The sequence below is a fragment of the Hypanus sabinus genome, chromosome 4 (genome assembly GCF_030144855.1).
Source record: "Hypanus sabinus isolate sHypSab1 chromosome 4, sHypSab1.hap1, whole genome shotgun sequence".
Taxonomy (NCBI): Eukaryota; Metazoa; Chordata; class Chondrichthyes; order Myliobatiformes; family Dasyatidae; genus Hypanus; species Hypanus sabinus.
The window spans coordinates 127,793,663-127,805,768 of NC_082709.1; the positions used below are offsets into that span (position 1 = coordinate 127,793,663).

The 12,106-nt window shown below is 40.1% G+C and overlaps 3 protein-coding genes across 5 annotated transcripts in view; 2 read left to right on the top strand and 1 right to left on the bottom strand.

Annotated features, from left to right (window-relative positions):
• Positions 1 to 12,106, top strand: part of LOC132393193 (uncharacterized) — a 163,011-nt gene that overhangs the window by 145,958 nt on the left and 4,947 nt on the right. The window lies entirely within an intron of this gene.
• The window catches only part of LOC132393194 (uncharacterized), a 322,118-nt gene that overhangs the window by 70,836 nt on the left and 239,176 nt on the right, over positions 1 to 12,106 (bottom strand). The gene's annotated exons all lie outside the window — the stretch shown is intronic.
• The window catches only part of tmem47 (transmembrane protein 47), a 34,493-nt gene continuing 24,972 nt past the window's right edge, over positions 2,586 to 12,106 (top strand). The window contains exon 1 of the mRNA XM_059968138.1: positions 2,586 to 3,202. Coding sequence (XP_059824121.1) covers positions 2,980 to 3,202 — 223 coding nt within the window. The 5' untranslated portion in view covers positions 2,586 to 2,979. The remainder of the gene's footprint in view (positions 3,203 to 12,106) is intronic.

Below are 12,106 nucleotides of genomic sequence, written 5' to 3' on the forward strand. Positions count from 1 at the left end.
TTCCAATAAACATACAGGATACCTAAGGTTTGGGTGTCATTGAAAAGAACAATGGACTGAGGTCTTTATGATTTGATCTAGTCTTCAGCAATCATAGCTTAACTTCAGAAATGATGTTCCTTCCAAAAGTGTTCTATATATTCATATTCTAAGCAGGGCATCACCTAGAAAAGATTTACAAAATGGAAAATCTCTATATTAATTTACAGTGGGCTTTAGAAGTCATACTTTATTTGAACTTTTTTTTTATTTCTGACCACTTCTTTGGAAGCAGATAGAACTAAACTGATCAACCATGAAGTCAATTTTGTTTCTTCTTAGGCACATTGTTTCAGGAATTAAGAAAATAGTCACAATGTTTGACCAGATTAAATATAATTGATATGAAAACCATTATAATGGGTCAGATTATCTGATGCTGGGATAAATGGATAAGCTTAACCACTTTTGCATGGTCTTTCTGTAGGATTTACACATTAATTTTTTTAGTAATTTATTCAAATATGACTAAAACATTTTATATCACAAGGGCATCTAGTACTTGTGTCAATAAGACAAGTAATGTATGCTTCTTAAACCAATCAGATTGAAAAAATCATTAATTATTAAATGAAGGAAAAATAAACTTTTTTAGGTCCACAGCAAGTAATAGTAACTGTAAGAACAATATTCCCTCACAGTCAAAATTAAATTTCTGTGCTCAGGAGGTGTGAATTAACACGTCCAATGCCTTTGTAAGGGCCTTAGGGTAGCTAAGCTATTACTGGCAAGTTTAGTCTGTAGTATAAAGTCAATAGAAGAATTTGGCTTCAGTTAATATGTGAAAAAGAGTTTGTGTCAGTGGATTTTCATGTTGATACTGCCACTGCAGGAGTGATACATCTCAGAAACAACTTCTAGATTTATCATAAGATATTGCTCCTTTCCTTCACATTTACATCATTAGCATGCACAACATCTCCCCACAAGGAAATAGCCAAAATCTATTGTCTTGTATTTGGAAGTACCCTCTGTGGCCATGTTATTAGGTAAACCTGTACACCTACTCATTAATGCAAATATCTAATCAGCCAATCATGGGGCAGCAATCCAATACATAAGAGCATGCAAAAATGGTTAGGGGGTTCAGCTGATGTTCAGACCTAACATCAGAATAGAGAAGAAATGTGATTGTCCTGTGGGGGCGTGCCTTATTCTGATTGTTGAAAGTTCCTTCCATTTTGATTGGTTAGCTTAGAAGCTGCAGCTGCTTTTCCCATTGGATAGATGCCTGGTGTCGAGTTTCAAATATCCCAGGTATGTAAAATAGCACATGGAAGGGGTTTGCTTTCTTCTTTTTTTTAAGACAATGATGCACATGATGATTGAGAAGGTATTCTCTACGTACACTTTTAACTAAATATGTCTTTTGAATGTATGCACATTTGTTGAGTGTTTGTAGTGTCTGATTGGGAAACTTGATGCTTGGTCCAATTTTTACTGTTTGTAAATAGATGATTAATAGATCTATTCAAAGTCAGAGCATTTCCTATCTCACCTACCAGACCCATGAACCTGATTCAACATTACAGTGACCTGAGTGATTTTGACCATGGAATGAATGTTGGTGCCATGCAATGTGATTTGAGTATCTCAGAAAGTCCTGATCTCCTGGCATTTTCACACACAACAGCCTTTAGAGTTTACAGAGAATGGTGCAAAAACAAAATAACATCCAGTGAGCAGCTGTCCCGTGGGCAAAAACGCCTTATTAATGAGAAAGGTTATAGAAGAACGGCCAGGCATGTTCTATCTGACAGGAAGGTGGCAGTAACTCAAATAATCACATATAACAACGGTGGTGTGCAGATGAGCATCTCTAAATGCACAACACATCCAACCTTGAAGTGAATGGGCAGCAGATGATCATGAACATACACTCTGTGAACACTTTATTAGCTACAGGAGGAACTCAGTCCATCGGAAAGTACAAAATCCCTTGCCAATTTACAGATGAGCTCTCAGGTCTAGTTTCACAAAACGCAGCTCAACTGCACAAGAGTCATTTGCGTCAAAATGATAAACATTTTGAAAAAGATGCTTTGGTTAACAATCTTGATTGTAACAAGAAAGGAAAAAAGAGGATTTATTGTGCCTTGGAGAATTGCAGCCATGGGCTCTGAGCCAATCAAGAACCAACTTGCTGAGTGAACAATTTTACCTGGATTTTGAGTTTTGTTTGTGATTTCCTAAACTTCTATGTCTTCTATAAATGAATTTCCTCGACATTGGCGGTTTCAATAAGTCTACATCCCAGGCTCAAATCATGACAAAAAGTCTTGAAAAAGATTTCATATATCCAGATACAATTTTTAACTAATCATATTTTTTTCTGACTGTTGGTTGGAACGGTTGAGACAGGAGGTCTATTTCTGCCTACAAGCATTAAAATCTCCAGGCAGAATTGAACATTCACAGCTGCACGAACACTGAGAGGAGGCATTAAGACTGAAGGATGAATATTGAGAGCGGGTTGGGAGAAGGGCCAGAAGGTGGTTTTTGGGGAGGCGTGAGGAGCGATATTTGGAGGTTGATCACATGAAGGAGGTGCTGGGAGGATGGTTTGGGGGATTTTTGGAGGTAAAAGGGGAGAAGGTGATGGAAAAGCGAGCGGGCAAGTTTGGGGAGAAAGAGCTGGGCAGAGAATAATCACCAATGGGAGTAGGGAAGCGTTTCGAAACGCAGAGCGATGCTTGGCACGAGGCGTCAGGGCCAGAGGGTGGGAAGGGGGAGGTGTTGACGTTCAGCGCTTTCCCAGCAAGGAGCTGACTCACACGTTGACTGCAGAAAGTCCGAGAGGAAAGGAGCGGAGGGAGAGAGAGAGAAAAAGAGGGGGAGAAAGGGAGCCTGTGAGCAGGACTGAGCGAGGCGCCAGCCACGGGGTTCTGTGCGAGCGAGGTGCAGAGAGTGAGAGCTCCCGCTTTGACTACTGGCGGCTGCATGATGTCAACAACCGAGGAGAGCCAAGTGACGGCGGTAACTCCGCTCAAACTGACCGGCTTGGTGTGCGTGGTCATCTCACTCTGCCTGGACGTGGTGGCCTTACTGAGTCCCGCCTGGGTCACCGCCGACAGCCACTTCTCCCTCTCTCTCTGGCAGAGGTGTTTTCGAGCCGGGTCGCTTCCCGACGGCGAGTGGGACTGCAAGTGGGCGCTGGACAGCGGTAAGCAACACCATTCCCTCACGGGAGATTGGGCACGGGACCCCGGCGAGCCGGGACGGGAGAAAAGCAGGAGAGCCGGGGTCAGAAAGGGGCTGAGAACAACTGAAAATCAATAGCGAATTTCCAACGGACTGTTGAGTAACTGACAAGGTTGCAGGAACAGGGAATTTTCGGGAAATTAAGAACTGCATGTAACAGAATGCAGGGCTGCCGATAGATATATAAATAGCTTTGTAAGGAAAGAAGATGAACGTCTTAATCTGTGCCAGGCAGAGTTAAACAGGCAGATTTCACAACCAGAAAGGAATGGTGGGTGCACAGGCGTTTTAGATCAGTTGAGAACTACTTGACGGAAATTCTAACGGTTAGAATTACCCAAAGGACGCGGAAAGGAAAAATCGTCAATAGGGCCGTGTTATGTGTTAAAGAGAAATCCTGACATTTGCACAGAGCAAGCGTCTGTACTCAACAGAAAAAGATATCCATTAGGACATGCTACATGTTGACAAACCCAGGATGCACGTTGTGAATACTCTGAACTGGGAGAATCACGGAACTGCACTGGGACCCAGGCAGAAGCATTCTTGGATATTCTGTTGAGAAACATTGACGTACGATTTCAACCTGTTAGGTATTGGCAACAAGAAGTGTTATAGGGACAGACGTGTAAGACAAGTTTGTTTACAGGAAATATTGCAAACAAGTAAAACAAGTTAAATCCTGAAAGAAACAGATCGAATCAAAACAGAATTTAGATATGCTGCGCACTGATGATAAATAATGAGAAATTATCACATTGAAGGGGTGATATAATCGGACAGATGTTTATATAGGAAGAAATTATACTACTAGAAATGTGCACTTGAACTGAGGTGATAGACTGGTGGTGATTGTTGTCCATGCAGCATGATATACTAACTGAACCCAAGATAAAAACATAAAGGTGGAAAATGCTGAAAATATTCAACCGTTAAAGCAGCACTCTGGGAAGAAAAATGGTTAATGTTTCAGACCTGGAACCCGCCAGGGATCTTGATTTTCATGTAAGTATATCATAGCAATAGATACGTGTCCAATTAAATGTGGAAATTACTGAGTGGTGTATTGATGCAAACAATAATGAATTTGAGGAAACAAACTAAAATGGAGAGAAATAATTATACTGACATAAATCTTGCACTAACTTCACATCTGCACGGGGAGTAAATGTGAAAATTACCATTGGCCTGACAGAAGAGGGACTGAGAAAAATAAAAAAAAAAGAAAAGAGGCAGAAAATAAAGATTGTGAGTGGCTTCGATGCAACAGTGAGTGGAGAATCCAGAACAGGAGCACAAAGATTGGAAGGAATGCTTGGAAAAAAACAAGGAGTACACAAGGTGTGAATAGCAGATTGGGAAAACAGAACATTGAACAATAGAGACATCTAAACTGCCTGCAAGTGTGGGATAGATTCAAAGTAAAGACCAAGATAAATGAGAATCATGGCATCAAGAAATGAAGATAAAGCAATAAAAATAAAAAGCAAAACTTGAAGGGAATAGAGACTGCAAGATACATTAAGTGTGGAGAAGGAACTGACAAACTAAAATAAAAAGATAGTAAGCCAAGGTATATAATGCTCATGTAAATCAGTCTGATGTGAGCTGGCCTGCTTGAATAAGTCCAGCAATGCGAGACTCCAGAATGCAAAGTGGTTTTCTGTTATTTTGCCACTTCTTGAATTGCAACCTTAACAGTCGAGACAAATGTATAACTTTAATGTAAATGCATTTTAAAATGCATTACCTGATTATTGTATTTGTGAATGGCCGTACAAGATAGCTGCACAGAAATTTTAAAGTAATTAACAGAAATTCAGGAAAAGAGAAATCAATAATGCCAAATGCTGATAATTTGTGCAACCATTCGTCATAACAACCCCATTGCTTCACTGTCTATTTTAGTTGCATTTTGCTATTTTTTCATATTTTGTGTCTTCATTGTTGTGAGTTGTCAGCAAGTCTCTAAAAATACCTTCTGCCAAGAAATCCAATAACTCTGTGCTTTTTCATTTTGCCTTTGCACAAATACTTTAAAAAGTACCCTCATCAACAGTTTTATTTGTGACTATTCATTAATCAGAGGTAACATGGTAACCTTCAGTAAAATGTCAACTCATTATGCATTGGCCATTCACCCTTCACTTGTACCTCCAAACTCACCTTCCTGGTTTGCTGGCAAAGCCTTTATTATTCTGAGGTTTAATTGGAGCAATACAGCATGTTGTTTCTTGGGAGATTTACTATCTAAATGCTCTGGTTATTTTTATGAAGACTTTTGTCAGGTAACGCAAGTGCCACAGCACTCAACAGTTGACAAGTTAATGGTGCCTATTTGGTAAATATGAATAATCCACTCCTACTGGATTAAAAAAAATATTCAGTTACTGGGGAAATGAAAGGAAAGCAGCAGTAGTAATTAACTAACCATAAGGAAGAAGAAATCAGTTAGCAATCCCATACTCTCCTTCTTAACGACTCCTGTTAAAAGCTATTCTTGTGCTGTTCATATTCCTCACACAACAGTGTGACTTATAAATACAAATAAAGCATTGGTGCTTAAAGAGTCTCCAAACTGAAACAAGCCAAGGTTATTCAACTCTGGCTGTCAGTATGCTTCTGGACATGATACTTAGTCCTGATACTGTGCACATTTGTTTTCTGGAAAATTCTAAGTTTCCTGTTGTAGAGTTTAACTCACCCAGGGCCAAAATGTTCAGAAAGGATTCCCAGAAATGATGTCCTTAGAAAAAGAATTCATTAAAAGATGTTTCTTCTTGCCAAGTTGTATTTAAATAGTGATGGTATTAAAAATTTAAAATAGTCTCTGATACTGTACTGCTGCCACAGAACACAAAACAAAATCACATCATATAAGAGAGTGGTATAAATATGATTCTGATTCTGAGCATAGTGTCTTCACCTATAGAGAATAAGAATTAAATTCATTCCACAGTTTGGGCATGAGTTCTGTCTCTGGCTGTTCAGTGAGTTGCACTTATTTTCCAGTGAGGGCTTTTATACAACATAAATCATTCAAATAATTTGGCACTGATTACTAGCCTCAGAGAGAGACACTGTGATAGAGTGGGACAACAAAACATACTTAATAGTACGATAAAGAAAACTTATCTGTTTTTGAATAGATTTTTTAAAAATTACATTGCAGAATGCAAGCTAAAATAAAAGGAGGCTCTCTGGACTACAAGAGTGTGTATCTTCTAACGAGAGTCTTATTCAGATGTACCAGAAGGAGTTTTGGTTTCTAATGCTCATGCCATTTCTGCAACGTGCATGGATCTTACTCTGGCTGGAGGTTCCTGATCAGGGGTGTTCTGTGGGGATACCGGTGCAGGGACCTCTGTTGTTTGTAATATATACAGTATCAACGATTTGGATGAAATTAAGGATGGGTGGATTAGGAGGTGGGATATCAATCTGTTACAGCTCTGGGCAAAAAATGTGGCAGATGAAGCTTAATCCAGGCAAATCTGAGGTGTTGTATTTCAGGAGATCAAAGGAAGGGAGAAAATATTAATGGTAGACCGCTTAATAGCAAGGAGGCACAGAAGGATCTTGGGGTCCAGGCCCATAGTTCACTGGAAGTGGTTATACTTACGGTGGTAAAGGAGGTGTATGACATGCCTGTGTTCATCGGTAGTGGTGTAGAGTGTAAAAGTGAGGAAGATTTGTTGCAATTAGATAAATCTTTAGTCAGTCTGTGCTAGCTGTATTATGTGTATTATAGAAAAGAACTGGAGACTGTGGAGAGGATGTGGAAGTAATTTAGCAAGACATTGCCTAGATTAGAGGCTGTGAACTATAAGGAAAGATTGAACAAACTTCAGTTGTTTTCCCAAGAGTCAGAGGCTGGTAGGTGATCTATTAGAGGTTTTCTTAGATTATGAGAGGAATAGGACAGACAGTCAGAATCTTTTCCTCAAAATAGAAATGACAAACACCATTCTTTAAGGTTATGTGCAGAAGCTTAAAGGTTCTGTGAGGGGAATGTTTTTTTTAATGCAGAGGATGGTAGTGCCTGGAATAGGTTACTGGGTGTAGTCATGGAAACAAGCAGTTTGGTGGAGTTTAAGAGGCTTTTAGATAGACACATGAATATGAAAGGAACGGAGAGTATGGGTAATCCACGAGAGGGGGACATTTACTATAAATTGGCATCTAGATCAGGCCAACATCATGGGCTGAATGGCCAGTCCAGTGCTATAATATTCTAGATGCTAATTAGAATGACCAAAATGTACATTTTAATAAAGTGCATTTTATATTAGCCAGTAATGTTGATATTATAGCAATTAAATAAGATGCATGACAGATCTGACAGAAATATGTCAATATGAGAAATGTTGATGTGTCTGTAGAAAAGATTTAGATTATTGAGTCGTGGCAGAATAGAGCAAATTCATGATCCAGTTATCCAAGATTGGTAATGAAATGGTTACTTTCAAGTTATCTTTTGCAGGTAATAATTTTCATATTTAGGAATTTCTACCTGAATATAAGTTATTGGTGATATGAAACACGAATTATTAAACTCTTTTATTGCTGTCAGGTGTTTCCTTCTGCACAGCTAAGGCAGGACTTGTCAATGACATGTGATGGCATCAATTGGAAATACTGCTTGGAGGCAGCTGTCTTGCTGGTTGCAGTGGGTGTCATCCAGTGGCTAACAGAGACAGTAGAAATAATGTCAACGATATGCAAACTTTGAATTTGCAGCAATTGTTGAGAATACATATGAGGCTGCAGTGAGGATGTGATTTTAGGGAAATAAAGGAACAAAAGTAGTTGTACTTTTTGTGGGCAAGGGCCCTCTTAAAGAGAAGGAATGGTATTAGTGAGGTCTCCAAATGAAATTTGCATTGTCTGGGGGAGGCCTAACTCATTTGGGTGTATGACTAGACTGGCATACTGGAAAATTAATCCCCAAAACTAAGTTTGTTGTAATAAAGTTTAAAACTGTTTTAAAGAAAATTTGGCATTTAAACCTATTTAGCTCCCAATATTCATTTCTATCATTGTAGAATGTTTCCATCTCAGAATTCATTGCTTTTTTGCACAGTTGTTGCTGCAAACATTTAGGATGGGGAGAGATTGGAACCTCTTTGGGTGAAACTTATGCTTGAGGATTTAAATCAGCAAGGCAAATTCATAAAGATTAATAAATGCAGGTAAAATGACTCCTGAAGAATTATTCCTTCAGACAATACTAGCCTGGGAGCTGCAGTTACGGACCCTGGTGATCTTAAACTGGCATGGCAGGTGAAGAGCCGTCTTCTCTTTGTCAGGCAACTTCTTACTGAGCTCTGCCATATGTTCCAGAGTGACCCAGCAGATAGCTGCTTGGACAAGGAAGTGTCCTCCCATGAATAAAAATTATCACAGCAGCGAGCTTTTATGCAACTGAATTCATCCATGTCATGGCCAGGGATGTGTGAAAGATCACCTGCTGTGCATAACAGTATACTGTGCACAGAAGTGTCAAGCCAGTGACAGATGCTTTGTCTTGAACCAGCAACACATTAATCAGCTTTCCTGTGGAAAGGTAGCATATGTTGAAGGAGAAACAAGGGGAAATTTTTACCAAGAACAGTGAAATGGTACCCATATGAGTGAACAACATCTTCCAGATTGTTATTCATGTCATCTTACTAGTCAGTACCTGTTACTGTAGATGCCTTTATTATGCGGAAGTCACATTTGCTTGTACAGTTGGAAAGTTCAAGTAGATCGTATGAATAGCTGGTGGCAAGCCAGAAACATAACAACTGTCAGGCCAGCACATGCTGTCTCCTCCCAGTCTCTATCCGGGTAACAGGAGTCACCTGCCAGTTGCTTCATGTTAAGTCAAGTTTATTGTCACTTAACTTTATACATGCATACTGCCAAATGAGACGTTTCCCTGGACCAGCGTGTAAAGCACAGTAGTACACATAGCACACAATAATTTAGGAAAGTAAGAGTTAAATCTACAAATGAATTATGAATAGATAAACAAAGTAAAGTGTGTAAATTAAGTATTGTAGGGTATAGTACAAATTATCCGGTGACACTTCAAATGCGATGTGGCAGGGAGTTCAGAAGCAGGGAAGAAGCTGTTTCCCATCCTGATTCTTCTTGTCTTTATGCATCAGAGTCTCTTTCTCAATGGTAGAAAGTGGAGGTGCTGCTGTGCCTTCTTGTTCAGGAAGGTGACATTGAGAGACCAGATAAAGTCATCCATTATGTGAACCAGGAACTTGGTGCATTTAACTCTCTCTACAGTGGGGGATGGTTCATCTGTACCTTCCTGAAGTCCACAATCATTTCCTTGGTCTTCTCCAAGTTCAGACTGAGGTTACTGTTCTCACACCAGTCCACTAGCCGCTCTACTTCGTCTCTGTACTCTGACTCATCATCGTTGTGGATGATGAGTCACTGTAGCGTAATGACATGGTTTGATCTGAATCCTGCGACCCAATCATGTGTCAGCAGTTGGCTGAGCACACAGCCCTGGGGAGCGCCAAAGTAATGGGACTAGAGATGATGCTGCCCACACAGACTGACTGTGGCCTGTCTGTCAAGAAGTCAAGGATCCAGTTGCAGAGGAAGGCACTGAGAACCAGCAAGAACAGTTTCCCCACCAGTTTCAGGGGTATGATGGTGTTAAATGCCAAACAGAAGGCTGTAAACTGCAGCCTGGCATATGAGATCCCATTTTCCAAGTTGGACAGTACAGAGTGGAGGGCCCAGGCCATGGCATGGATCAAGTAACTCATACTCTGCAACCCATTTAAACACAGCCCTCATCATACAAACGACTCAAACTCATACAAACCAGCCTGCTCCAACCAGTTGCACAAGGTACCTTATTGCCTTATCATGTTTAGTGTCTGCTCTCTCATGGTCTTGTGGCCGCTCATGTCTTGTTATTTTGCAGTTTTTTATGAAAGTTATCACTCACCACTAAGTCTTCTCCACTGCTCTGCTTTTGGGTCAAGCCTCAACTACATTTTCTGACATCCAACAGGTGATGAAGCCCCATCACTGAGGCTTCTCTCATATTCTCTAACTCCTTACACCTCAACTTTCTGAGAGGTGCGTTTGTTAAGGCGCATTTCCATATTTCCTTCTGACACAGGGAACATTCAGCCCATTGAATTCAATGGCAGTTTACAAAGCAATCCAGTCCTTCCAGTCTTTTACTTGTAACTCATGCTCATCACATTCACATCAGTTCTGTAATCCACCTTCAGCAGGGGCGTTTGTACAAAGGCCATTTAATCTGCTGAACATCATTGATTGAGGACTAATCTGGAGCATATTTCTGATGTGGTAAAGCAAAGATTCTGCAATTGGACTGTAGAGGTAGAGTGCTTAGACAAGACCTCCAAAGTTATCAAAATTATTGCAGTCTGCTTCATCTTTGTGTGTAGAGGAGTCATTGTGCCTCAATTTGAATGAAGTATGAGCTTGATGTGAGGGATGTGGAAAGCCATCAAGGAAGCTGAGCTACAGTCAAGATGTTTAGTGCAATTTGCTGGTGAATGAAATGCAGTCCTGTGTGCCAAAGACAGCGTGCTCTGTATTTCCAACTTGGCAACTTACACTGTCCCACATTCAGTCATTACCTTAATATGACCATCCATAGCAGAACCAGTCCATGCTTAGGATAAGTTCGAGTACATCTGGGTGTCTGCTTTTGAGTGCTGCCAGTCTCAAGGGGAAAAACTAAAGAGGTGACGTATTGTAGCTTCTGTCCTTAAAATGAGCAGCTTTGAATGAATTGAGTCGGCTAGATCTTTCTTTCTCTCTTATTGTAATGCAGCTGCCAGGCACTTAGTAAAAATGGTTTATAAATTGTATGATGGCACTTTACTGCCAATCCCATCCCAATGTCTTCAGAGTCAGAATCCTGAGCTTGTCCTGTTCACAGACATGGATAAAGACATCAATTGCCTTGATTTCAGTGCCATGAGAAGAACATTTATCAGGATAAGACCATTTTGCTTTCAGTGACTCCTCTATCATTGTCTCTGTGAGGTAACCCAAAGCATATTTTCTTTTGGATTACCTCACAACATAAGAAATTCTCTCATTAAAATGTGACTTTTGTAATTGTACTAATTATCTATTTTTGAAAAAAAAACTGCTCCTGTGGTTTTGTGGGAAACATGGCAGTAATTTTTCAATACATCAGGTTCCCACAGAGAGCATTGCACAAATGTCTAAATTATCAGTACTGATTGAACTCATATTTAACCCTATTTTCTTAAAAGTAAAGCAATGGGCTGTTTTATGACTAATCAAGTATGTAGGTATTGCTTTAGCAGTTGATATGAAAGACAACACTTCCAGTGGTATAGCACTCCCTTCAGTACTGATCTGGAATGTTAGCTCAAATAGTTGTGTTGTGACCCTGCAACTCCTTGGCGGAGAAGCTGAATATACATGAAGCACATTAATTGACAAGAGCTGTAGCATGTTCAAGTTGTCTTTGCTCATATTATCAGTTGCCTTCTGAAGTCATCTAAGGTATTGATCCACTATTCATGCATTTAAGAAAGATGGCTGGTGGGAATTCATGGCAAATACTTGTTCGCTCTACTTCTTGCTCTTCCTTATTTGTGATTTGTGCCACGCTTGGTGCTTACAATCCAAAATATTAAAATGGTGCTTTAGAGGGATGTGGCATAACATAATGCTGTGTCTGGACCACTGTCTGCATGGGGGAGCGTTTGCTACTGCTGTTCAGGAGGCTTTAAACTAATGTGGCAGGGAGATGGGAACAAGTGCAGAGAGACAGAGGGGTGTAAAATGAGGGTAGAAGCAAAAAGTAGTAAGGTGAAAAGTAAAACTGGCAGGC